Source organism: Histoplasma capsulatum (assembly GCF_000150115.1).
Source record: "Histoplasma capsulatum G186AR genomic scaffold supercont2.10, whole genome shotgun sequence".
In the NCBI taxonomy this organism is placed as follows: Eukaryota; Fungi; Ascomycota; class Eurotiomycetes; order Onygenales; family Ajellomycetaceae; genus Histoplasma; species Histoplasma capsulatum.
In genome coordinates, this window is record NW_025544810.1 from 175,442 (window position 1) to 199,128 (window position 23,687).

Sequence of the window (23,687 nt, forward strand, 5' to 3'; positions counted from 1 at the left end):
GGCAAACAGTAAGCCCAGCAAAGTGAGGGGGTTGGCAACAGAAGAAAATCAACCCTAACAAGGGTACATTTCCTAATAAAACTGACCAACTATCAGTAATATTATATACGCAAATATGGTAAATATTTCGTACAATTATAAAAAAAGGTATGTTGATAGAAACCGCAGGTGCAAGGCAACAGGTAAAAAAGGCTAGGGAAAGGAAAAAAAAAGAAGGTGAAACAATTGGCAAAAAGCATGTAACAGGAAAGGAAATATAGTTTTACAAGAATTGGAGGTGGACTACGCCATTTTCGGTTGGTAGAGATAGGGAAAAACAAATGAAATGAGAATAAAGGAAAGACTTCCATGAAGGAGTAGGTAAACCTCATAATAGCGAAAGGGGTGGAAATATGCATGATAACTAGCCTGTAGGAAATAAAACGAAAAAGGTTTTGGAAAAAATGGGAGAAATATATGGGATGGGCGGGAATGAAGAGGCGCAAAATAAAGCGCATAACATAGATGCTAAGAAAGGCAAGAGCAGGTATTAGAAGAGAAGCCGTCTAGGTGGCGAACAAGGGCGAGCGAAGTCTAGTAAGGAGGCCGTGCTATGCTCCCTACCCTACCAAGACTGCGAACTCCAGACATATCCCGATTCTTTTTGCCAGGGTAGTAACCAGTGTCATTGAGAGAATATGGAGGTTCGTTGGATCGGTTAGAATGAGAGGAGTATGGTGGATGGGATTGAGATGGCAAACCCTCAACAATGTTGCCCCCGCCACCATTCACCTCCCCACTTTCCGGGCCGGCTATTAGACCTTCAAGCAATTTTTCCACATCAACGCGGCGACCCATGCTAATAGAACCGGGTCCACGGGAAGAGGATGCTCTGTGGTCACCAGCGGAAACAATGCGAACCGAATTATCAGCATACCGAGAGAGATTGGGAACGCTGGGAGTGTTCAATTGCTTTGAAGTTCGCGACTTCTGTCTGGTCAACGATCTGCTCTGCCGCGGCATTGTGCTCACAGTATGTTGATCTTTTGTAACTGGTCTGGCGCGGGACTGAGACGGGGCTGTTGAAGGACGATCAACACCAGTTGGTGGGTATGACGGCGATATATGAGGGGAATCATTTGGGAATCCGCCTGGTATTGTGAGGGCTGCAGGCAAGGGAGGGACTGGTGGAATGTCATTGGAAATCTCCCGCATTAACTGTCCAAGGCCATTCTTCTCTTCGCTATTTAAGGCATTGGTGTGGTTAGACACGGACGCCTTTGGGGTTTCCGAACCCTCTCGCTGGGGCCTATTGGATGGAGCTGCAGCACCGGCAGATGTAGTTCCTATATCGGAGGTTGAAAATGTATCGCTAAGAATGCTTTCTGCGCTGGATGCACCACTTTCAACCCCCTGAGATAAGTCCTCGCGACCGCGAAGAGGACTCGAGTGGCGGACATTGCTGCCGTTTACAACAGACAAAACCCGACGAAGCTCGTTGACTCTTACCGTTGAATCCCGACTTGAACTCGCAACGGATGTGTGCGAACCTGCCGGAACACTCTGGCGCCGAAGCTTTTGCAGACTATTCGAACCGCCTGTAATTCCAGGAGGGCCGGAAAGCCGTGCATCGGGATTTCGTTGGGGTGGGTTAGCTGAGATATTGTCCTCTTTCGGGGGAGACGCATTCCCATTCTTATGTCCATTTGTTGCAAAATAATTACGTGTCGCCGAAGTACCGGTTCTCGAACCACTAATCGATGACGACTGCGCTTTTTCGGTGGCTATGGCGGCCAGGCATTCCTCCTTCGACCATGGCGCTAGCATGCGTTCCTTCACAATCGTTGGAAGTCGTTCTTCCGGCGGAACTCTCCCTGGCGCAGCGCTTCCCTGCCCAAGAATTGGCGTGGAAAAAGCACGGCCAGGAGAACTGGCAGGGCTGATTGTTGGTGATTTAACAACGGTATTGTAGTTATTTTCAATTTGATCAACAAGCTGAGACAGACCAGTGAACGGGTAGTACATACTCCTGTCGGGTTGTAGTTGTACATTATGGTTGGGGCTGGGTCCGTTAGAGGGTATAATGTGATTTAATTGTCGTGGCGGGAGTTGGATATTTTCAAGCCAACAACCTCTCTGCTTCCGTCTGGAAATTTCTCTAAGGATATTATCACCAACTTTTGTAGTTTCGAGAGCGAATTTTTCAACTAACGCCCATAGATACCCGTGAACCAAACTTAAAACGTTGATTCTAGCAGCGGCAGAAATTGACTCATCGTTGGATAAAAAGTCAGCTTGCAGCCTCAGTATCATAGGAAGTCCATATTTGGCTGCATTGACCCCCATTTTCTCCACCAGGTTAGCCAGTAACAGGTGCAAAAGCATAATATCGGAGTCCACTGCAGCATATTCTGTTGCAATATCGTAAACTGTCAGGTGGAGGAGTTGAAGAAAGTTGGACGTAGCTATGGCGGCATCCTTATCCCGCTGAGATACTGTGGAGATGATTTTCCTGGTCAATTTGTCGGATGCATCAGAAACCTCACGCCTAGCACCAATTTTAGGCTCTCGTTTGGTTTCAAATGTCGCCCTCAGGTCATCTTTTGTAGTTTCTAGTTGCAACCAAGAAAGAAATGCATCAACGTAAGTGTGTGAAACCTCACGATCTGGATCTCGCAGAAGCCATTGGGTACCTTCCCATACCCAAATGTTGACTCTGCTTCGCGAATCCGCTCCTGCTGCAGTCATGGACTTGCGTAGATTGGCCATCAGTATATTTTTGATGCATTTTAAAGCTACAATTCTAGCAGCCGGGAAGGAAAAGAAGGTGTTCCCCGTTACATCTTCCGAGCTGTCAATGACATTAGTTTGATCGCCTTCAGCCTCATGGTTCGAAAGTTCCGATGTTGGAGACGGCTTTAGTCGCGAAATAATAGTACGAATCATGTCAGAAACCTGATCAGTGTAATAAATGTGTGTAGCCAAAGATCCGATACACTTTTGCAGGAGCTCCACCAACTCCTGACGCGCGTCCCAAGGGATGACAGTACCTGTGCCCTCTGCTAGTTGCACATCATTACCGTTAGGCTCCACGATCGGCTTTTCACTAGCTTCTCCGAGTTCTGGAAGGCTATCGACATTCCCAGACGGTGCGCCGTGGTGTACCATTTTCGCAGATCGGCCCCCCAGCTGCAAGAGAAGAAGCAGGCGTTGAAGTAAACTAATAAGGACGTCAATTACGCTCAGTCCAATAAGATTGTTTGGAGAGCTGAGTAACCAGTCCATCATCGATGCTAGGATCAACTGCGATTCGAGTTTATCGTCAACCATGGGGGTATTGACAAGCTGTTCCAAGGTTGTAATGAGAATGATGAAGCGGTCCTGTACTGGTGACCACTTTGCGATGACTTCCATCAAATTTGTGGCCCAGCTGTCACCAGCACCAACAGAATCGGGGTGCTGCTGCAGAGAGCAGTGGCGCGGAGGCCTCTTGCTCACAATAAACTGCAGGATCAGGGAAATTGCATGGCGAATTTGGCCCCGATTACTACCAGCGGCGAAAATCTTCTCCAAGCAGCGCAGTGCCAAAACGCGGACTTCAATTTCTGCCAAATTGTCTGCATCTGCTGTAGACGCTGCAGCGGTAGTGGGGTCCGCATCCGTTGTATCGACGGTCCGGACTGTCGTGATGCTCGTTCTTCGTCGTCGCGCATGCTCCCGTTCCTGCTTTTCTGAAGACAAAACCTTTGCCTGCAACGGAAGCAAGTTCTCGGTAGAATAAAGATTACTCAGAATCACCGGCATCAGAATTTCCAATTGCTTTGTCCCGTCCAAGGACAGAGCTTCAGAGCTGACAATACTTTTGATAGCCCGCAAACCAGCATTTCGCCATCTCATACGTAAGGGGAGTGACAGCGCCGCCCTCGCTGGAGTTACATGGTCGACTGAAGCCAGCTGCGCATAGCTCCTGACAATATTTCTATATAGGTTCACGTATTCCTGATCCGCACCAAGGACAGTCATATCCTGATGACGGCAAAAGATATCGTAAGTCTCTATGGTCTCTTCTACCATCGGTAGGTCATTTGAGCCGAGAACAGTATCAATTATGGTCAAAACAGAGAGCGCGTATAGGGGGAGATCTCGTGGAACCTTCTCAATAAGCGCTGCGAGGATCTGGAGGGTAACTTGGACATTCCTAGAATGTAGAAAAAAAAATACGCTCGTTTATTAGTACTGAGCTGTTTTACATTGTTCTGGATAGACGCCATACCCGAGCTTCATCCTCCAAACATCTCTAGCAGCCCTTTTCTCCAGAAATGCGCCAACCTTCTGCAGTTTACTTCGTCGCGTGCTGGCATAGTAGAGGAGATAACTGAGCTCTGACGAGTTGGGCTTCACCTCCTGAAAGCCTTTCTGAAACCGTGGATAACATTTCAAGATTAAGACCTGATGTTTCGGTCGGCATGATTGCTGAAGGGAATTCATTTGGGTAACCGTTGTCCCTTGCCTCCAGTAACTTGATGCGTATTATGTTTGTCGTTCCAGACGTCGAATAGGATGGCGTTCAATTCGGCGATAAAATTTAGGGGGGCGCGTGTCCTGATAAACGGCAGTGTACAGCTTTATCCAGCAGGGAAGCAGTGGCGGCCAACACGTTAAACAGTGATTACTTAGTGTTGGATCCTGAGGGAAGGACGGATTCACAGGGCGGACTGAGGGCGGTGGTTCGGGGATGAGACGGCGACAGCGCGACGGGGAGGGAATGGTGGCTGCTGGAGCAGCAGGACCAGACCCAGTTCGGACATGAAGAGGCGAGAACTCTACAATCTAAGAGAAGGAGAAAAGGATGAACAATCCAGCACTCTTAGACTTGGTCATCCGCGTCGTGCCAAAGAAGTTTGCTGGAAGACTTTAGGGGAAGTCCAAAGAAGAAATATTATTTCGGAGATGGGATGATATCAGGCAGGAAAACCATTACAGTACGGTACGGTTGACCCTAAAAATAAACTTCAAGTTGTCCGCGAAACACCAACAACACATCAACATGATCCGTTCAGCTTAAAAAGCCAACAGAGACAAAGGAATTGAAAAAATAGCATTCTCAACTCGAGGTAAATTGAATTTTTTTGGCCTTCACAGTGGTTTGCTGAGCATTTATGCAACCAACTTGATGATTGCAATGCGCGAAACAATTTATCATTGTCTCACCCATTCGTTCCTGTACGTATTGTATTCACTGTATACGCAAACACCCCAACAGTGACCCAAGAGGAAATATCCGAACTCCGAATCATATCTGCAACCGCCAGTGGGCTAGAACTTGCCTCCTAGCCCTCTTGAGGCCTCTATGACGGCAGGCGGGCCACTCGGCTGGCTAGCTGCGTGAGCCATAGGAAGTTGGGAAACCAGTGCTTCTTCCCATCGAATCCCTTACCCCACGATATATGGACAGCTACGAGAATACTGGCATGCGACACACAATATCCAGATCAAACGCGTCCTGCTGCTATCTGTTTTCGTTGGTATTGGTATTGGTATTGGTAGCAAATACATGGCTTTCTCCGTTCGAGTATCAACCGTGACAAACTGAACGAATACCCAGAATGCCTTGCTATAAGAATTTGTGCTTTGTATAGTCAATTATTATCGCCGCTCCATGGCCCCCATTGGCGGATTGGTTGTGGTTTGACAGATCTAGACTACCCCAACTTCCGACTGGCCGAGCAAGCCTTACTGGGCTAAATTCCCCCCGTCAAAAGGTCGATCACTCAATCAGAATTTACCCGGTTGGACGATATGGTAGTCTCGGATCGGCTAGGAAGGCAGGAGTTGGAACACTCGAAAATCTAGAAAAGTTGATATATCAAGTTTGGGTTATTGTCATGTCTTTATTCTACCAACGGGGCCACGGACAGGTGTATTTGTCCTGCAAGGATAACGACCAAAAAAAGAAGAAAAAACGGCCAAAATAAAGTGGGGAACCACATAATATTCTTCTCCACTCTTGATCCTCTCTCGAAAATGGCAAGCTTGGTTTTATCGTTTATTCATTCGACTTTTTTTCCCCGTCGCCGTAGATCCTTGCTTGCCTCGGTAAAATGCCGTAAATCCAGCGGACGGTTGAAGCATCTGGTGGATTTATTAGATGTGGGAGGTTTGACCAAGCTCCAAGTATCCCCTTACTATGGGGTTGGTATCGCCCAATCAGTCAATATCACCAGCACCATCATAAGTGGTGCGTAGATTGCACATGTACATGGTTACGAAATAGTATTGTCTTCCTCTTTCGCCCCCTGTCGCCCACTGTCCTCCCAACGACCTATAAAACACCTCTGAATTAGGTGCGTGTGACGGATTTCTCACCAACACCAAGTTTCCATGACAGTGCATAATGGTGCAAAAAGAAACGGTGTTGAAAGCCTTATTATTCATTCAATTCCGTTTCTGCCCTCAATGCCACCAAGGCCAGCAGTTGTTTTCGCGGCGTCAGGTTCATGCTGGTCGTCTTTCTCGTGGTTATTGATATTCTCTCCGGCTCCGCCAATTGCCGTATCGTTTTTTGTCCCAGCACCCAGCAGCGCCTCGATAACCTGGGGACGAATGACAGCCTGGCGAAATGACTCGTCCTGCAGCAACCGAAGTGCCCGTAGTGTCGCCCCTGGGTGTGTTAAAAACTGCACATATTCAGGTTGTTTCCAGTACGAGTATAAGTAGGCGAGGTAAGCGGCGAATGATTGCGCGTCGGAGATAGGAGTGGACGCAGAATTATCGATGGCGGCACGAGATGAGGAAGATGAAGAAGACACTCCCAGGAGGTGAGGATATGTGATAGCTAGGTGAGAGACGTAATGGGGGTTTGCGAGAGATAAAACGAATTCGAGCTCGAGCGTGAACCGCGGATTTTCCAGGTTGGGGATTGGAGGGTTGGGAGGGTTCGCCTGAGTCATGGTGACTCTACCAAAGGCGCGGCAGATAATCCGAGTTATATACTCGGGTAAGGTATCACGCGGTCTAGATAATACACTCCATGGGTTGCGTCGAAGATGTGTTGGTCTCTTTAAGAACGAAGGATTGCCTTTAGTTTATATCACGTGGTATTTATACAGAGAATATTTGGCTTCCTATTGAGGACTAGTGTACAGAACATCTGTGTCCAAATTGGACATCAGTTTTCGGGAAACTCTCTATAGTAGTTTATAGCTCCAGCGGTAGGGAGCGCATATAGGTGTTTTGTAACTGCTACCTTGGAAAGTCGGCGTGGATAACTTCGGGGGTATTCAAATTGAAGATGGGAGGAATGTGACCACTAACGTGGAACCTCATGGGCTGAGATTAGAAAATGAATGAAGCGCTTGGGATTTCTGGTATTGAGCGATGCTATAGTATGCTTCTCAAGTGCACTCAGGAATGGCTTGATTGAATCTCAAACCAGGGGAAACGCTATCTGCGAGCAAATGGTGCTTCGTCACCACACAGGACAGTTGACGAAGTCCTCCCTTACCTATGTTCCTGAGCTGCTTATCAGCTTCGGATGACTCTCATCAAAGGCATTCCTGAAGAAGGAAAAAAGAAAAAGAAAGATAAGAAAATTTTCTGAGGGCATTTGCGCAACCCTTCCCCACTGGATATGCAAGCCCCATATTCACAAAGGAGAGAAAATGAGAAATGAAAGAAAGAAATTGAACTGCCAGTCCCCGAAGTTGTTCATTTCATATGCGCATGTTCATGTGGATGGGCATGGTGATCAGTAAACGTTCCATGTTGCGCACATGCCCTCCAGCAATCCTCAAGAACCTGCGCACGCATAACCACGTCCCCCAGCTTCCGAATAGTCTTGGAAATCCGCAACAATGATTCCAATCGAAGCGTCAACTTTGCAAATATGCGTGATTCCATTATGCTCCGCATCATGCTCATACACTTATGCCAGAAGCAAACCAGGGGCGACGCCGGAAGAATATGAGGTGCCAGAAAAATATAGAATATCGGAGCGTTTCAATTGCGTAGGGCGGCGCAATCGCACTCGTAGAGACCTGCGGCATAGATATGCTTGTTGAAGGGCCGACATCTCGCTTTGATATTGGCCCGGTAAGTCCAATCTTAGGGAGGTTATTGCTCTTGTCCAGTAAGATTTCTTCCTACACGTGCAGTCATCGACGATAGCCAACTTCATTGTAGCCTCAGAGCTGAAATCCGGCAGTGGGGTAGTCAATCCGACTGTGGAGAGGCCCATCCTAAAACCGCCTCCTCTCCAATGCACAACGGAGTTCTCATCCACGGAATCAAGACTGGGGAGGCTGACCATGCCCGTGAGCGAACTCGCTGGATATCTCTCTCAATGCATCATCCTCGGTAACATGAGCATCGGTGTCATCCTTGTCGCTAACGTAGGCTCTGAATCAAGTCGCCTTGAATGGGGAGTTTGCACAAACAGTGAAGGCCATTGATCAACCTTTCTTTAGAGGTACACAGGCTAACTTTATCTAAAGAATGATACTCTCGCGAAACGGCAAAACAATTGCAAGTACACCAGTGGATGTAGCAATGATCATCTGGAAAGTTTGGAGGTAACAACTAGCGAATGTACGTGAGCTCCCTCACCGAAATCCAGCATTTCCAGATCCCTCAATCTCTGCTTCCCGAAATTTCAGAGCAGCTCGAGAAGAATGGCGGTGATTTTTCTATTTTTTGAAACCTCGGAAGCGATCACGATTCAGGCCTCAGTAGACATCGCTTCAGGCACTGTTGGCCAACAACAAATTGCGCCAGTTGCAGCAGGGTGTATGATCTCCCTTTTGGCTAGCACCTGAGTCGCTGCAAATTTACGCAGGTTCTAGAGCCGTGTGATAGTATGTCGACTGTCGAGTTCCACTTGAAACGTTGACGCCAAGATGGATATCTCCGTTGAAACCTGAGCGCGGATTTGCATTAACTATGATATTGCCGCCCCCAAATATCTCAAAATGGCAGCAGGATTCTCTCCCCCATCAGCCATCTCGTCGATCGGGGGATGGTTCAAATCAGGGAGTACTAGATCCACTTTGAGCTCGGAAGCTCAAGACACCCTTGTTTGATGCGGATAGGGGCAATATCAGGCCAATGGAAAATCCCGAGATTGGTTGCAGAAAAAGCACGCGAAGGCGTCGTTAGGTGTTGCAGCCACTAACTATTAATATTCCGTAGCTAATCACCAAGGACTAGGCATTTTGCTGCTATGAGGATTGGCGTGTTTCCCACAGCCAGCCCTGCTGATTCGATGGTCGACATCCATTTTTTAAGGGAAATGGCGTTCATGCCACTTGGTGGGATTTCATGAGGGTCAAACATAAGGCTATTTATTTGCCTATCAAACGACGACTCTAGGATTGGCTATTGACAAGCTTTTTAGTTACAGATGGTCGACCACCAATAGATAGCACACCATTTTCAGTCTGGATAACAAACATTTCCTGACCTCTGATAAAGAAAGAGGTATATATAGAGAGAGACGATTTACAGGCCCATGGTATGCGGATGATGAGGCCAAAATCTAATTTAAATACAGACGTAAGTAATCTGTATACATACATGTCTCCGAAGGTTGAAGAGGATATTTATTGGATCATGGTTATGTCAGGAATGAAGGGATAGTTAACTAATTAACTAACAATATAACAACAGATGAAGCATTTCCTGATAATCAAATGCCCTACACCTTTTAAAATTCAGTTGTCCAATCGTCAGCCCCGGGCCTCCCACCATTTTCATTGCAAATATCCGTCGCTTACATACCGAGTCATCATTCATTACTCTGGATCATTTGGATGCGAAGCAGCAGCCCAGTTGCACCAGTCCTCCCCTAGAGATATATCAAGGTGAGCAACAATGCAGTGTGCCCAATGAGAGCATGTGAAGGAGAATTTCCACGGAGATGGCTCGATCAGAAGGGGAATCTTACAGAGTATGTAAGTCATCAAATCAGAGTTAGGGGTGAAAAGCAGCGTTCTGAAATCTTCGATCTCCAATTTTCAACGCGATTGCTTCCATCTTGCGGGGAGCCTTTCATACCCGATGATAAATACTCAGGCTCAACGTGCCGTCCAGCTGTGAAACCCTGAAAAATGTACAGAATATTTGGTCAAGAGTTATCTCATTTGTTGATCGACAATCTCACCCATTATGCTGGTAGATGATTGACAGGGGTTTTTTTCTCTTCTCGCTTGCAGGTTTAGATTCCCCACGTAGTAAGCTTGCTTTGCAACCGTAGTCAATGCAGGTCGGATTCGACATACGTGTTTTTTTTGAGTGCATTATGATGGATAGAATACATTTCTCCCTCATCAAGTTCCAAAATGGACCGTTGCCAGTCGTCCGGGTGGTTGAACAATCACATTGCAAACATGGTGGTTTTCCGTTCGTAGGCAATTAATGCAACAAATCCGCAGATCTTCCCTTCTTTCCCCCTTGCATATATATCCATCTCTCTGGATCCTACGAGCACAGCAGTTTATATCAGAACCTTGACAGGGGAGATATGAGCATGAGGGCCTAGGGGCATTGAAAAGGCAAGGGATGAACAGGCGAGGCAAAGGGTTTGAGCCATATGAGGTCAATGAAGAGGCTCAACTGTCCTTAAACAGGATTGGAACATACAATTCTGTTGTAGAGCAGAGTTCTCGATGCACTGCACTGAGGATCATGGAAAATCAACGGGCTTGGGTTGGTCTAACAAGTTTCCTGTTTTCTTTTGCAGATTACCTAGGTCGGAAGCATATTAATTACATCGTAGAGTATTTAAATGGATCTTCCCGCGCTCTGATGTAACGGATTGACGTTGAATTTCTATTTATCAAAGCAGAGGTAAAAATCCATATATAGAGTGCGTTAACTCGGAACTTCGGAATTCAGTCAAATAATATTCATCGATACACAGAATTCCGTACGGCGAATTTCATGTAGCTCACCTCGCCAGTCGCCGTCTGTTTGCAGCAGCGTGATCAATTGCTCTATCGTGGACGAACCTCGATGTTGCTGACAGATTACGTACATTGATTGTTGTCAAAATTCCCCTCTGTTCAGCGGTGGCAGAAGATTGTAGCTGGAGGTTCTTATTGCTTATCGATGACTGCAACCAGGCCATGTTTTAGCCTGCACCTTGATAAGTGAACTAAAGCAGCCCCTTTATCCGTTCCGCGTTTACTCCTTCATTTTCCCCATCCATGGATCCTCGTGTCCCGTCACTAACATATTGATCCGTGTTCCCCCCTTGTTTTCTCCGACGGTACACTCCTTAAATCAATCAGAGGCATTCAGTCTCACCGGTAAGCATGCCTATCCATTCAATCGTTTGATCCACCTCGTTGTCTGTCTTTCTTTCAGTTGGTCTTGACAGCTTCGTCCATCATCGTTTTCCCCACCCTAATACCCAGCCTCAGGCGCTGTTTGGCCACCACCCCGATTGTTTCACGTTCGAGAAGCGACGTTGATTCGCCCTGGCGGGTTGAAGGCTTCTCCTAACATCACCAATCGACCTGGCTTTGTGACGGCCACTGACTGGCAAGTTAGCTGACTGCCCAAAGAACGGTTAGAGATTAGTTTGCCATTACTGGGAGGGATCCACCTCGTCATCGTCCGCCGTGCCGTCGTTTGCGTGTTTCCTCGTAGTTGTCCCTGATCATCGCCCGACCCCAACCAACTTGCCGACGACAACGGGCGGTTCCAGGGTTTCGAGGAGAAGAAAGACACATCGCGACGACCCACCATCCTCTTGTCATTGTCAAATAAGAAAGGGAAGAAGACACAAGAAGCACAGCTACTGGGCCTGTTCCTGTCGCGTGCTTTCAGGATTGTTGGCCGGCTGTTGGTTCACAGGATCCCCACCTGCTGCTGGTCTTTCTTTCTCCGACCTGAAACCGGTTGTCACTGCCGCGGTGACTTCATTCTCCTTGTCCTTAATAATACTCATCTCCTGTCATCATGTCTCTTGCCCCGATATCAGTGCCAGGTTTGTGAATGTTCATTTCTCTTTTTGATTCAGTGTTCTGACTTGCCCACAATAATAACAAGAACAACAACAACAACACAAACCCAATGATTTTTTCCATTCTCATCTACTCTTAATACCATAAGCCCTATCTCTTGTCTATCAATCATTCTTCTCCCTACTACTGCCTCCTCTTTGTGCCAGCTGCGATCACTAGTGGTTTCAGACTGCCTGCCAGCTACCGTACACCACCCATCCGGGGCAATTTGAATTCCCAACCTGCCATGCTATCCATCTAAGATCTTGCTAATTTCGTTTCGTCATTCTCCTTCTCAGACCGGCAACCCTCACCGGGATTGACTGTCAATTTGGGATCCAATAATCCCTTTAGAAATCGTGCCTCTTCGGCATCGTTTGCTTCCACAACAGGCCCTCCCCTGAGACAACAGCGCCCAGTGTCAAGAAACCCATTCCTCGACGACTCAGAATCTCAGGCTTCACTCCTTGCTTCAGCCGGGAATATGTCACCCGAAAAGCTTCCATCAGCGGATCCTCCGTCGACCGGACATGTTGCAGAATTATTTGTATGTGCCATGGCCTCTCAACAAACTCGAAGTGTCAAGCATTACCAGCTCAGTTTCCTGTGCCGTACATACTAATGCAGGGCATATTTTTTTTTTTTTTTTGTAGGAAGACCTCTCTCTTGACAAGCCAGCCGATAAGCCGTCGAATTCAAACGGAAGACGACCACCCCCACGACCGGAAAATGTCCCCCCCTCTGGACACACTCTCTCTGATGATAAAGCCTCCTCCCGCCGCCCAGCTCGGAAGCCATCCGGAGAAGAATCACAGTCACGCAGCAAGGGAAATAGGCGGGGTCCAACTGGAAACGTCTTCGCAGATCCCAAAGAGTCTTCAAAATCCCGCAGTCAACGTCGACCCCGCCGGAACTCAGACTCTTCCATAATGGACAGACCGTCAAAATCACTCGACCCTGAGGAGGAAAAACGAAGGCGAGAAAGGAGACATCGAGAACGTGATGCTAAACACAAGGACAGCAAGTCTCGCAGCAGGCGAACAAACGGCCATAGGCTCGACGTTATTGATAAGTTGGATGTTACCAGCATATATGGGACAGGCCGTAAGGGACCAATTGCCGTCTTTACAAATACTTTTTGTTTTATCTTCTATTTTCTTTTAAATTCTCACTAATGTTCCAATTTACTTTGTTAAGTCTTCCACCATGATGGACCGTTCGATGCATGCAACCCCCACCGCAATCGTAAAGGATCGCGGGCGGCCCCAATGCAAGCTTTCGCGAAGGATTCGAGAAACATGGCTTTGGGTGGGGCTGGCCCTAATAACAGCAATATCGATCTCAATCTCTTCCATGGACGAGGGGCTGAGGGGTATGCGGATTATGCAAGCACTGGTAGTTTGACTAGCAGCAAGATAGGCCAAAGCACAGCATTCGACCCAACAGCAAAACTGGAACCGATTCATGGGGCTGAAAGTATGGGTTTGGGAACTAGTACATTTCTGGAAGGCGCTCCCGCGAGTCGCGCTGCCATCCAGCGGCGTGAAAATGAGACTGAAGCTCAAAACTTACAAAATGGAGGATTACAGCGCAAGAAGAGTCTCGCACAAAAGATCCGCGGAATTAACAATAGAGATAGAGTCCCACGGGTTACTTCACCAGATTCTACTGCTGATTCCAACAATCAACACACTCAGGCAAGCCCTCCTCGAACTTCCGGCTCCAAGCGACATAACGATAGGAACCCATTCTTCCAACAACAGGATTATGATGATGCATACGATAAAAAAGGTGCCAAGATCCAACTTTCAGATGACATGACTGATAGCCTCCTTCCCCGGACCAGACAACGATCAATTAGTAGCCCAAAGGATATTCTAGGCGAAAAGAGGGTTACAGAAGAACGAAAGTCCAGTATCGGCGGCGGCGAGGACGCAAAGGCTCCTGCACAGACAGCTAGTGGTAGCAGTGGCTTCATCAGCCGAGTCAAAAGCCTGAGAAGACCGCCCCAACCGAAGAAAAAGGCGGTGACAACAGCGGGCGAGTCTTCGTCTTGAGAATATGGCTGTACATCTGCTATGACCGCAACAGTATACATGCGTGGTAGATCGATGGGATGTGCGGAGGGGAATTACTTGGAAGGAAATCCGATTTGGTAGATGTGCAGCGATGTTAGGCGTACAATTATTGGAACTGGTGGAAGCCAGTTGAATGCTCTTTTTGTCCATTTTTCCAGGTCTCCGATTTTGTATTCATTATGTTTATTCCGACGACTGTTTCGTGGGTTGTTTTCTATGCCTTCTCCTTTCATTTATTTTTTTTTTTTACTTATTATTAAATCACGATCCTTCATTGTCCTTTCAAGTGCACCGATGTTTCTCTTCTCTTCTTCCTTGGCTCAAATTATTTCGAGGCTCCCTGCTAGCTAATTATGTTTCATTTTTTGTGTGTATTCGTGTCCTTTCCATTTACTATCACATTCACCTTTCCTCATGTGCGTTGGGTTTTCTTGTATTATTTTTCTCACTCTCATAATTCATGGATGCCAGGCAGGATTATTTAGGTTAGTATAGCAGTTTAGTTTGTTTTCTACCCCTCTATATTCTTCTATGAACTTCTAGTACTGTTCAAAGGGATCAGCCCGTGCATGTCTTGCATGCAACCAGTCTGTCTAGGTTTCATTAGATTGAAATAGTTGGCTCAGTAACAACCTTTTTTTCCCCCCGATTTCCCCTTCTCATCTACACAGTAGTTATCCCCTTTTTTTGCTCCTGTTCTTTTTCTTTCATTTCTTTCATTTTTCCTTGCTGATGCTTCACCTTTAAATCTTCTATATTCTACATTATTTTCTTTCTCTCCTTTTAAACATCCCCCCCCCAAAAAAGGAAATTGACTGGTAAGTAAGTCTCTTTGATATCTACTCACTGATTATCTATTCGTTGCGTCATCATGCGATGCTCTGCTCTCCTGCCCTATTCTGCTACTTCAATGAACTACTTCAATGAAGTCTTGCCTTTCTTGATTTTATTTTTATTTTGGAGAGTAAAATGTTGGGAAATGTGCCTGTAATAAAAACATCTCCTAAATATACCAGAAGGTAAAATAACGAAAACATATATACAGTATTAAAATATTTAACTTCCCTATATACATACATACATATGCTGGTCGGTGGTCTGGAGAGGATAGTGAAACTCCAAACAAGAAACACCACGATAGAATATCACGGGATTATCCTCTCCTTGGAAACGCAGACACTTCCAACATAATAATCCATATATAACTTATTACTTCACCGGGCCCTGGAAGAAACTCAAGCGTCCAAATCACAACCCAAGACCAGCAAGCAGCCTGCTGCTTCTTCTATCTAGCCTGCATTACTTCTCCTTCTGCGCATCGCCACCATCACTCGTCGAAGCGGCAATGGCGACGGCGCTCTTATCCCCCGTGCCGGCGTATCCACCAGCATCTGCGGTTTGAGCAGAGGTGGCTAATGAGTAATCTTGATCGTCCCTGTCCAAGACGTCTTTGCGCCAGAAATCTTTCTTGCTGTTTTGAGGTGAAAGCGGGAATGTTAGTTTGGCCGTTATCACATATATATATATATATATATATATATATGGTAGGAGGCAAAAATATGCGGAATCAAATGAAGGAAAAACATACCCATGCGCCAACCGAACTAGCCAGCCGGGCAAGATCCCGCCCGGAATCCTCCACGACCACGGTTCCTTCAGGTCCTTGTTATGCGGCACGAAGCGGCCACCCGAGACCTTCTCGAGGACGAAGGCCACCGTATTGAGCAGGATATATGACATAATCCCAGCAATAAGACCATAGGCGATCGAGTATGTAAAGGGCATCACCGCCAGTGTAACAAAAGCAGGCACCGCATCACCAATATACGACCAGTTGATATCCGATGCGACTTTGGTCATCATCGATCCGACCAGGACGAGCGTGCAGCCCGTCGCCCACGGCGGGATCGAGGCGAATATAGGCGCGAAGAAGATGGAGACGAAAAAGCAGAGCCCCGTAACCATAGCGGTGATACCCGTGGCGCCTCCTTCGGCAATCCCGGCGCCGGATTCAACGAAGGCTGTCACGGGGGACAGGCCGAGGAGGGAACCAATGGAGATGCTAAATGCATCCACCATATAGGCGACGGCTGATCCTTCGAAGTCCTGCGTTCTCTCGTCAATTGCGCCACAGTAGCGCGCCATGGAATATAGCGTGCCTGTCGCATCGAGAATGTCGACGTATAGGAAGGTTATGAACGCCAGGCCGAATTGGCCCCCTGCGCTGCCGAGATTCCAGTCCTGGGCTGCCAATGTCTTCCTGATGGGGTGGAAAGTGACGACCTTTTTGAAGAAATCGAATGAGTCGTCTCCCTGGGGATTGTGTGGAAAGAAGGTGACATTTGTCGGCCGGGGCCAAGAGATGATGGACACGAGGAGGATACCGGCAATTATGGCGCCCTTGACGCTGTACATGAGGAGGACGCAGGTGAAGACACCACCACAGAAAAGACCAACCCAAAACGTTGGGTTGCGCATTTTGGCTCCGGAGGGACAAACGCCATCTATCATCTCGCTCTCCACACATCCAGCAAGGGAGAGTGGTGTTGCTCGGTCACCAGTGATGGCACCAATACCGGCACTGTACGTTAAGCCAATGAGAGCTATTTTAAAATCAAACAACAAAGATATCGTTAGAGCCCGTGGCCTTGGGGGGGTGTTTCTAGGATAGAAAAATCAAGTAAAACCCAAAGGTATTAAACGCACATAGATAGAGCCCAATGCCAGCACCCGAGGCGAGTTTGATCGACCGTGGAATAGCTCTTGCAAGCCATTGGCGCATACCGCATACCGACAAACCCACAAAAACAAACCCTTCAATGAAGACAGCGGTAAGCGCAAGGCGATAGGGAACGGGGCCAGTGCCACGGAATCCAACAACGTTATACGTGAAATATGCGTTCAAGCCCACTGGAAGCGAAGTTGCTTTATTAGCCACTTTTGTTTTATTTTTTATATTTTGTTTTCTCCGAAAAGAGGGATGCGTACTTCCAGGAGCCAGAGCGATTGGCATATTGGCAAATAAACCCATACAGAACGACGAAAGGGCGGCAATCGCTGCAGTGCCCGTAATGAAGTCCCGTCTGAGCGCATTCAAACACAACTCGTATTCTGTGTTTCCGGCACATGTTGGGTTTTCCTGGTCGCTGCAGATGCATGTGCCTCCAGATTGAGTCAGGATGTTGGAATTGACCTTCCGGACCGTTAGCATTATTGTTATTCTTGCCATATTTTGCAAAGCCACAATGGATACTACTTGTATATACAGAGGGGCCCAAAATACATACAGAGATGATGTAGGCCATGGCAAAGAAGGTGGTGAGGCCGGCACGGACTTCAGTCAAGAAGCGCGATCCCTTCCGCTCATGTCGCTAGGTGAAATAAGAATATGAAATCGTCAGTCTGTAAGGCTTCTTCTTCTTGCCCTGTCTTTCTATCTAATTCTTTCTTTGCTTGCTTACATGGCCAGAATTTTCCAGCCTGAAGCGGCGGCCGATGAGGCTGTCCGCGACCACACGGTTGATGGCCATGCCCCAATTCTTCATCTTGACCCGCCGTGCTCAAGACAAGGAGGAGACACCACCTGGGGTCCCGGGGAAGGATTGAGAAAGCGTGAAGTGATTCTTATATTGACTTGAAAAGAATGAGAGTTCAGGGAGGGGAAGCAAAGGAGCGATGCGCCAGCTCTCTCTATAAACAGCGGCATTCATCTGGTGGCGTATTAAGAGAACGGGATTTGTCAAATCTTCCCTTTTTTTTTTTTTTTTTTTTTTTTTTTTTAATTAGCTTCTTTTTGTGTTCCCCATCTTTTTCTCCGTCTCTTGATGGAGGATGGAGATGCGGCGGTTTCATTGGTTCTCTTGTGGCTTTTAACGGGCCTGGCTCGTGCGCTGATGCAAGAAACACGAGCGTTCTGCGCGATGCAAGCCAGCCGATCATGGAGCGCCAGTCAAACAGATAACTTTGCAGTTTCTCACGCCCTCATCTCTTCCTTGGCTCAGGCGACGTAGATCTGCCAGAGTTGGACGGTCTGAACGTTGCTGGGACGGGCTTTTTTTTTAGCATGATGGCTTCTAGAATCGGGTTGTTGAAAGAAAACTACGAGTATACATATCATACATATCCCCTCTCATATCCGTAGAAGAATGGAAATATATGCATGAAATTAGACTAGGAAAAAAGAGAAGAAATTAATAGGGAAAAATAAAGTCAGTATTGTTTAATGCATCATCCGTGAATCGAACACGGGCCTCATCGAGTTAGATCCCATTAAGGAATGGCAACGATGAATTCTACCACTAGACCAATGATGCTTGTTGCTTGGAGGGTGAGATATGATCAAACTATTAAGTATAAATGGTGCGAAAAACGGAATATGTCATTATCGCGTCTTCGCGCCTCTGCTAACTACTTAATTAAATTCAAAGTCGCTCTTCACGAAATACTCAAAAGAGTTGACCAATTTATTTATTTCTGCATTCGAATCTATCGACCTGCTACCACCTTATCCTAATAATAACGAAGCTAACCGAGTAACCCCCAAAATCCAGCAGGAAGATTACAGTTTGCATTGAAAGAATGCCCGTCGTGCGCAACCGCCGTCGCGCTGTACGTCTTCTATCATATCTAATTATTTCCTTCTTCCCTTACAGGTCAAATCGAACCTTCAACGAGGTTTTCTGAGAGTTCGAACTAACGCAACGATTCCTCCTCTCTTTTGAAACAGCCCGACGACGAAGATGAGTCGAATGTGAATTCTGAGGCCTCGTTTGATCCCCAGCATGGTCCCTCCCAACGACCCACACAGCAACAAAAACGACAGCGGCGCCAGGCCTCTGACTCCGATTCAGATGCTTCTACAGATGGCCGGTCGACGCCGGAGATCTCCACCCAGCTTCACAGAGCCATTGAGGTAATGGTCAAGAAGCTTGTACGACTCGCACTGGCGAGCGAGTATTCGCGGCAGGTCATCCGGCGAACCGATATCAGAGACAAAGTGCTGGGGGAGCAAGGGTCGAGGCAGTTTAGGCAAGTTTTCGACGGAGCGCAGAGGGAGTTGATGGAGAAATTCGGCATGCAGATGGTGGAGCAGCCGTTGAGGGAGAAGGTGACGATTAGTCAAAGGAGAGGTTTGTGTTTTATTTCATGTTCTTTCCCCTTCCGTTGACTTTGAGCTTTCAAAAACGTAATATCCCTTCCTCCACCGTGCTTGCCAGCACACATAGGGGAATATCTAAACATCCATGTGGTGAAAATACGTCTAACCAATTCCTCGCACCGCCAGCCGCCCAACGCACCGAGCGACCTGCCACAACCACCAAAACCTGGACTCTCACAACCATCCTCCCCGCCGCTTACCGGACCCCAGCCATCCTCCCGCCAACAAGAGCGCCCTCCTCCGTAACCGAAAGCACCTACACCGCCATCTACACCTTCATAATATCCGCCATCCTTCTCTCCGGCGGCTCCATACGCGAACAGAAGCTAGACCGCCTCCTCCGTCGCGTCAACGCCGATAACTTCACACCCATCGACCGCACGGATAGGCTGCTGGCGCGCCTATGTAAGGAAGGTTATATCGTGCGTAACCGGGAGATGGATGGTGGGGAGGAGGTTGTGGAGTATCTTGTTGGGCCTAGGGGAAAGGTTGAGGTAGGTGTCGCGGGCGTGTCTGGGCTGGTACGGGAGGTGTATGGATTTAGTGAAGGGACCCTTGATGGGGTTGACAGCATGGATGCGGCGGGTAAGAGACAGGAGGAGGTGGAGGCGTTTGAGAAGAGGTTGAAGAGAAGTTTGGGGATTCGGGAACCGTTGCATTTCGGGAAGGAGGATGGTGATGGTGATGGGGACAGTGATGCTTGATGACGAGTCTGTCATTCCTTGTTATATCCTCCTCCCGAATATGTTGGTTGAATAAAATTAAACTTATTGCATGTATTTCTTCCCAACTTCTTTTATTTCCCCCTTTTGTTGCTAAAGGAGTTTACGATTTCAATGTTGTCTTTTTTTCTTTCTTCTTTTTGCAATTTCTGGAGCGTATGATGTCAGTTTTCAAATAATAAATGGTTTAAAATCTATATGTTCGAACTCTCCCCGCTCTCTACTAGACCATTGCCCTTTGAATGAAGCAAATAACAATCAGTGAAAGGAACCAGGCCTCCAGGGCTAGCTAGACCTAAGCGCTTTTTTGTCCATATAAAGGGAAGCCATATATATCCATCGATATTGCCCCAATGTCCTTGGGCATGGAAGAACAACCTCTTATTGGAAGAGATAAGAGAAGATACAATAGGACACCCCCAGACAACAGCGAAGATATACGGATGAAAAAGGGAAAATGCGCATATGCATCCGTGCCTGTGCCACGAGGGCTTTTACTCTCTTGCTTATACATGTGGGTATATATCTATATATGTAGCTGGACAACTTGCTCTTTGCGCAGTGCAAGGGGGGAAGAGGGAGCAAGTAAGTATAAGAATGGGAACCAAAAATGGAGAAGGGCCCCGGGTGGGGAATGCATGGGCTAAATACCTGGATAGATAGGTAAGAAGAGGTGGATAACAAATAACTCGAGGGTAAATGGAAGGACGGATACTGCAATAAAAAAGTCAAGAAACAAAAAAAAAAATCGGACACAACAAGGAAACAGACGCTAAACAACAGCAAATCATGCATGTGGTACCCAAAGGCAGTTTTCCCCCCTTATTTCTTCTTCCAGCTTTCTTTCGTTCTGTTTTTCGCCTTTTTCTTCTCTTTTAGCTTTTCGCATACGCGAATGGAATTTAATCAGAAACGTTGAATTGATCTAATATAGCCGAGGAAGAAAAACAACAAGAAGAAGACTCGTAAACGGGACATTCTCTCACACCACCCAAGCACTATCTATCCTCACTCAGAATCACTCGCGCTATTCCCCGCCCGCGCACCATCGCCATCGCTATCAGGATCATCTTGTAACCCCAACCCCTCATTTAGTAGATATTCCGCCTGCCTCAGTTCCCTTCGCAACTCCTCTGGAATCATATCCGGCAATCGGGAAGGCGTCTCGCCATTTTTATTCGTTACCCGCGGGTCGCAGCCGGCTTCGCACATCATTTTAACCATTGTGATGGCATCTGTGACAGAATTGTAACGGCTCGTGTCGTTTGCGTAGCGCGCGACGAGGTGAAGGGGGGTTTCTTTGTCGAGTCGAGTTCTTGGGTCGCATTCGAAAAATTCTATATCGAAGAGGAAATCGGCTGCGTGGTCTGCGGTTGGGCGTATAGAAATAGATTGTTAGATTTTCTTCATTCACCCTTGTTCCTTCTTAGAAGTAGGATTGCATGGTGTACGTATGGTGGTTGGGGTCGCTAGACACAGGGTAATGGAGAGTCGGGCGTAGAGTCTATTGTTATGGACAGAGGCTATGCCACTCACAGCTTCCATGCATAGCACAGATATGAAGCGCATGATTGCCCAAGGGATCCGTAACGCTGTTGAAAAACGCAGCAATTTCCTCATTTGTTTTCTTCCCACTCTCCATCTCTGTAAGGACTTCTTCTAGGGCATCCGTGTTATCTTCCCGGCAGGCTGCGGCAACTCTCTCAGCAGGACTGGCTCCCTAAAAATACCAGAACTTTTGTGAGAAATTTGCCCTTTTCACTACATTTGAAAGAAAGGATGAAAGGTATGGATTGATTCAACACACCTCATCGTCCGCTATTCTCTTGTCATCCTCCGGGCGCATTGTGTTGGGTCTATTGCTTCCCGTTTGCGTAAAAGAGGGCAATTGCAACCCGAGCGCGGGGTATGCTTTGGGGTTTCGAAGTTTGGTCTAATTTTGAGAGACCTATGAATACGGAAGTAGGAGTGCGTCAAAATTTACTCATGCGGAATTGTCACGGAATAAATAAGCAAATCAACACTCAACGGTGAAGCTGGAAGCCTGGAGTTGATGATGCGGGGGCGGGACGACCAACCAAGCGCTAAGCTATGATGCTTCGCCGTTGTCGTAGTCAACAAAAACGAAAGTATTTTGACCTGCCAGGTAAAGCCGCGATGGAGGAGAGGCTCGGTATAGTCGCAGTCCTTATTCTTGCTATTAGGGTTGTTAGTGGTCGTGTTGAGTGTTTGTATCAGCCAAGCCTCTGGATCTGTAAAAATATAGGAACAAATATATTCCGGCTAGCCACGCAGAAGTGCGGCGCTTAATTCAAGGGATTTAATAGAACAAATTAGTCGCGCGGGAATGTTTTGCTCGCAGATCGGCCAATAAGGCATAGTGGACGAGACCCACGGCAGCACATCTGGAGAGCAACGGCGGGATGCAATGAGCTCACACACTGTATCCATTTTTGGAAATCCCTCGGTGTGACAATGATATCGCTACCTATAATATACTATATCTCTGGATAGTCATTGATTCAATCAATTCAATCATCTGAGAATTCCAGCCAAAAATGCCTTTGACATGTGAGTATCCTCAAAGCTTCACCCCAATACTTTGAATGTCCTGCAAAGTTTCTCGTTTAAGTAGGCCACCATTTGATTCGCAAAATGTGTTCTTAGTTTGTCCAAACTGTAGCAATGCCCTTACCATCTCCCGGGCAGATCCCAGCCCTCGCTACCCACTAGGTGTCAACAGATTCGAATGCCGCACTTGTCCCTACCAATATATCCTCGACCGAACGTACTACGAGAGGACGGAGATGAAGCGGAAGGAGGTTTCTGATGTGTTGGGGGGGAAAGATGAGTGGAAGAACGCCGATAGCCAAGGGAGTGAGTCACCAACCACCTACATATAATGAATGACCATGGAAATTTTCGAGCTGTTCCATTTTACTCCCTTAATTGCCCCACGCTTTGAGGATTTCCCCCTTTGCTATTTTGGTCAATGCCTTGTCCCTGTATCTGTACAACGACTGCTGACTACCCTCTTCCCTCCATCATTATTATTTGCAGCGCAATGCCCCGCGGAAGGCTGTGATGGCGACCGTGCATATTTTTACCAATTGCAGATTCGAAGCGCCGACGAACCAATGACTACATTCTTCAAGGTACGATATAAGCTTTAGAAAAAATCGGGACTCCTGCCGGTTCCCTGCCTCCTCCCTGCCTCCTCCCCCTCCCAACTTTGGAGCTTTACAAGGGAAAGGAAATCCACATATGTTTGCAAACGTAAACAAGGGAAGACCAATGCTGACTTGACAACAAATTTGCAGTGCACAACCTGCGGGGCTCGATGGAGAGAAAACTAGGGCAAAGACAACTCATCTTCTCTGTCAATGGAAATGAGTCACCCCGTGAACTTTCTCGAACTACCCTAACTTTACTCCTGGTTTGGTCGTCGTTGTGGCTCAAGGTAGCCTAATTTACGGAGAGGCTGATACAACTAGCTTTCAAACAAGTTTCTCTCCGGTTCTTTCGACCTTTTGAAAAACAAAATACATGTACTGCTATTACATCGATACTCCCCGAATCAAAAATTCAAGATATGCCAAATTTGGCCATAATACAGAACAGCTGTAGCATTGTAACATGAACATCTGGGACTGAATAATTCGAGTGAAGAGATTTGCTGATTTCATGTCTGAAGGCAGGTATGGAAAATTGCTCTACTATAATTGATATTTAAGTCAGTGTCTCCCTA

General features: G+C 47.1%; 10 protein-coding genes and 1 non-coding gene across 11 annotated transcripts; 3 read left to right on the top strand and 8 right to left on the bottom strand.

Annotated features, from left to right (window-relative positions):
- Positions 1–83: 83 nt before the first annotated feature.
- On the bottom strand, positions 84–4,829 carry HCBG_06708 (uncharacterized protein; the record flags this gene model as incomplete). The annotated part of the gene is made up of 2 exons (XM_045433757.1): positions 84–4,177; positions 4,253–4,829. 2 exons carry the CDS (start codon positions 4,465–4,467, stop codon positions 574–576), a joined length of 3,819 nt encoding a protein of 1,272 aa, XP_045285238.1.
- Positions 4,830–6,205: 1,376 nt separating this feature from the next.
- Positions 6,206–6,999, bottom strand: HCBG_06709 (uncharacterized protein; the record flags this gene model as incomplete). Its single annotated transcript, XM_045433758.1, has 1 exon — positions 6,206–6,999. One exon carries the CDS (start codon positions 6,927–6,929, stop codon positions 6,411–6,413), a length of 519 nt encoding a protein of 172 aa, XP_045285239.1.
- A 904-nt stretch (positions 7,000–7,903) lies between these two features.
- Positions 7,904–8,287, bottom strand: HCBG_06710 (uncharacterized protein; the record flags this gene model as incomplete). The annotated part of the gene is made up of 1 exon (XM_045433759.1): positions 7,904–8,287. The coding sequence occupies one exon, from the start codon at positions 8,285–8,287 to the stop codon at positions 7,904–7,906; it is 384 nt and encodes a 127-aa protein (XP_045285240.1).
- Positions 8,288–10,164: 1,877 nt separating this feature from the next.
- Positions 10,165–11,021, bottom strand: HCBG_06711 (uncharacterized protein; the record flags this gene model as incomplete). Its single annotated transcript, XM_045433760.1, has 3 exons — positions 10,165–10,452; positions 10,615–10,856; positions 10,926–11,021. 2 exons carry the CDS (start codon positions 10,659–10,661, stop codon positions 10,302–10,304), a joined length of 198 nt encoding a protein of 65 aa, XP_045285241.1.
- HCBG_06712 (uncharacterized protein) lies at positions 10,756–11,101 on the bottom strand (the record flags this gene model as incomplete). Its single annotated transcript, XM_045433761.1, has 2 exons — positions 10,756–10,803; positions 11,009–11,101. The coding sequence occupies 2 exons, from the start codon at positions 11,099–11,101 to the stop codon at positions 10,756–10,758; spliced, it is 141 nt and encodes a 46-aa protein (XP_045285242.1).
- Positions 11,102–11,937: 836 nt separating this feature from the next.
- On the top strand, positions 11,938–14,572 carry HCBG_06713 (uncharacterized protein; the record flags this gene model as incomplete). The annotated part of the gene is made up of 4 exons (XM_045433762.1): positions 11,938–11,965; positions 12,281–12,528; positions 12,635–13,085; positions 13,179–14,572. The coding sequence occupies 4 exons, from the start codon at positions 11,938–11,940 to the stop codon at positions 14,036–14,038; spliced, it is 1,587 nt and encodes a 528-aa protein (XP_045285243.1).
- A 786-nt stretch (positions 14,573–15,358) lies between these two features.
- On the bottom strand, positions 15,359–17,589 carry HCBG_06714 (purine transporter; the record flags this gene model as incomplete). Its single annotated transcript, XM_045433763.1, has 6 exons — positions 15,359–15,530; positions 15,648–16,662; positions 16,766–16,969; positions 17,048–17,252; positions 17,347–17,430; positions 17,521–17,589. 6 exons carry the CDS (start codon positions 17,587–17,589, stop codon positions 15,359–15,361), a joined length of 1,749 nt encoding a protein of 582 aa, XP_045285244.1.
- A 693-nt stretch (positions 17,590–18,282) lies between these two features.
- On the bottom strand, positions 18,283–18,372 carry HCBG_11059. The gene has a single exon. It is a non-coding gene; the product is annotated as a tRNA-Gly (tRNA).
- Positions 18,373–18,537: 165 nt separating this feature from the next.
- Positions 18,538–20,135, top strand: HCBG_06715 (uncharacterized protein; the record flags this gene model as incomplete). The annotated part of the gene is made up of 3 exons (XM_045433764.1): positions 18,538–18,667; positions 18,786–19,188; positions 19,344–20,135. The coding sequence occupies 3 exons, from the start codon at positions 18,638–18,640 to the stop codon at positions 19,919–19,921; spliced, it is 1,011 nt and encodes a 336-aa protein (XP_045285245.1).
- Positions 20,136–20,568: 433 nt separating this feature from the next.
- HCBG_06716 (ankyrin repeat protein) lies at positions 20,569–22,151 on the bottom strand (the record flags this gene model as incomplete). The annotated part of the gene is made up of 3 exons (XM_045433765.1): positions 20,569–21,306; positions 21,476–21,659; positions 21,747–22,151. The coding sequence occupies 3 exons, from the start codon at positions 21,783–21,785 to the stop codon at positions 20,948–20,950; spliced, it is 582 nt and encodes a 193-aa protein (XP_045285246.1).
- Positions 22,152–22,344: 193 nt separating this feature from the next.
- HCBG_06717 (DNA-directed RNA polymerase III polypeptide) lies at positions 22,345–23,551 on the top strand (the record flags this gene model as incomplete). Its single annotated transcript, XM_045433766.1, has 4 exons — positions 22,345–22,510; positions 22,607–22,816; positions 23,000–23,094; positions 23,260–23,551. 4 exons carry the CDS (start codon positions 22,498–22,500, stop codon positions 23,293–23,295), a joined length of 354 nt encoding a protein of 117 aa, XP_045285247.1.
- Between the last annotated feature and the right edge of the window lie 136 nt (positions 23,552–23,687).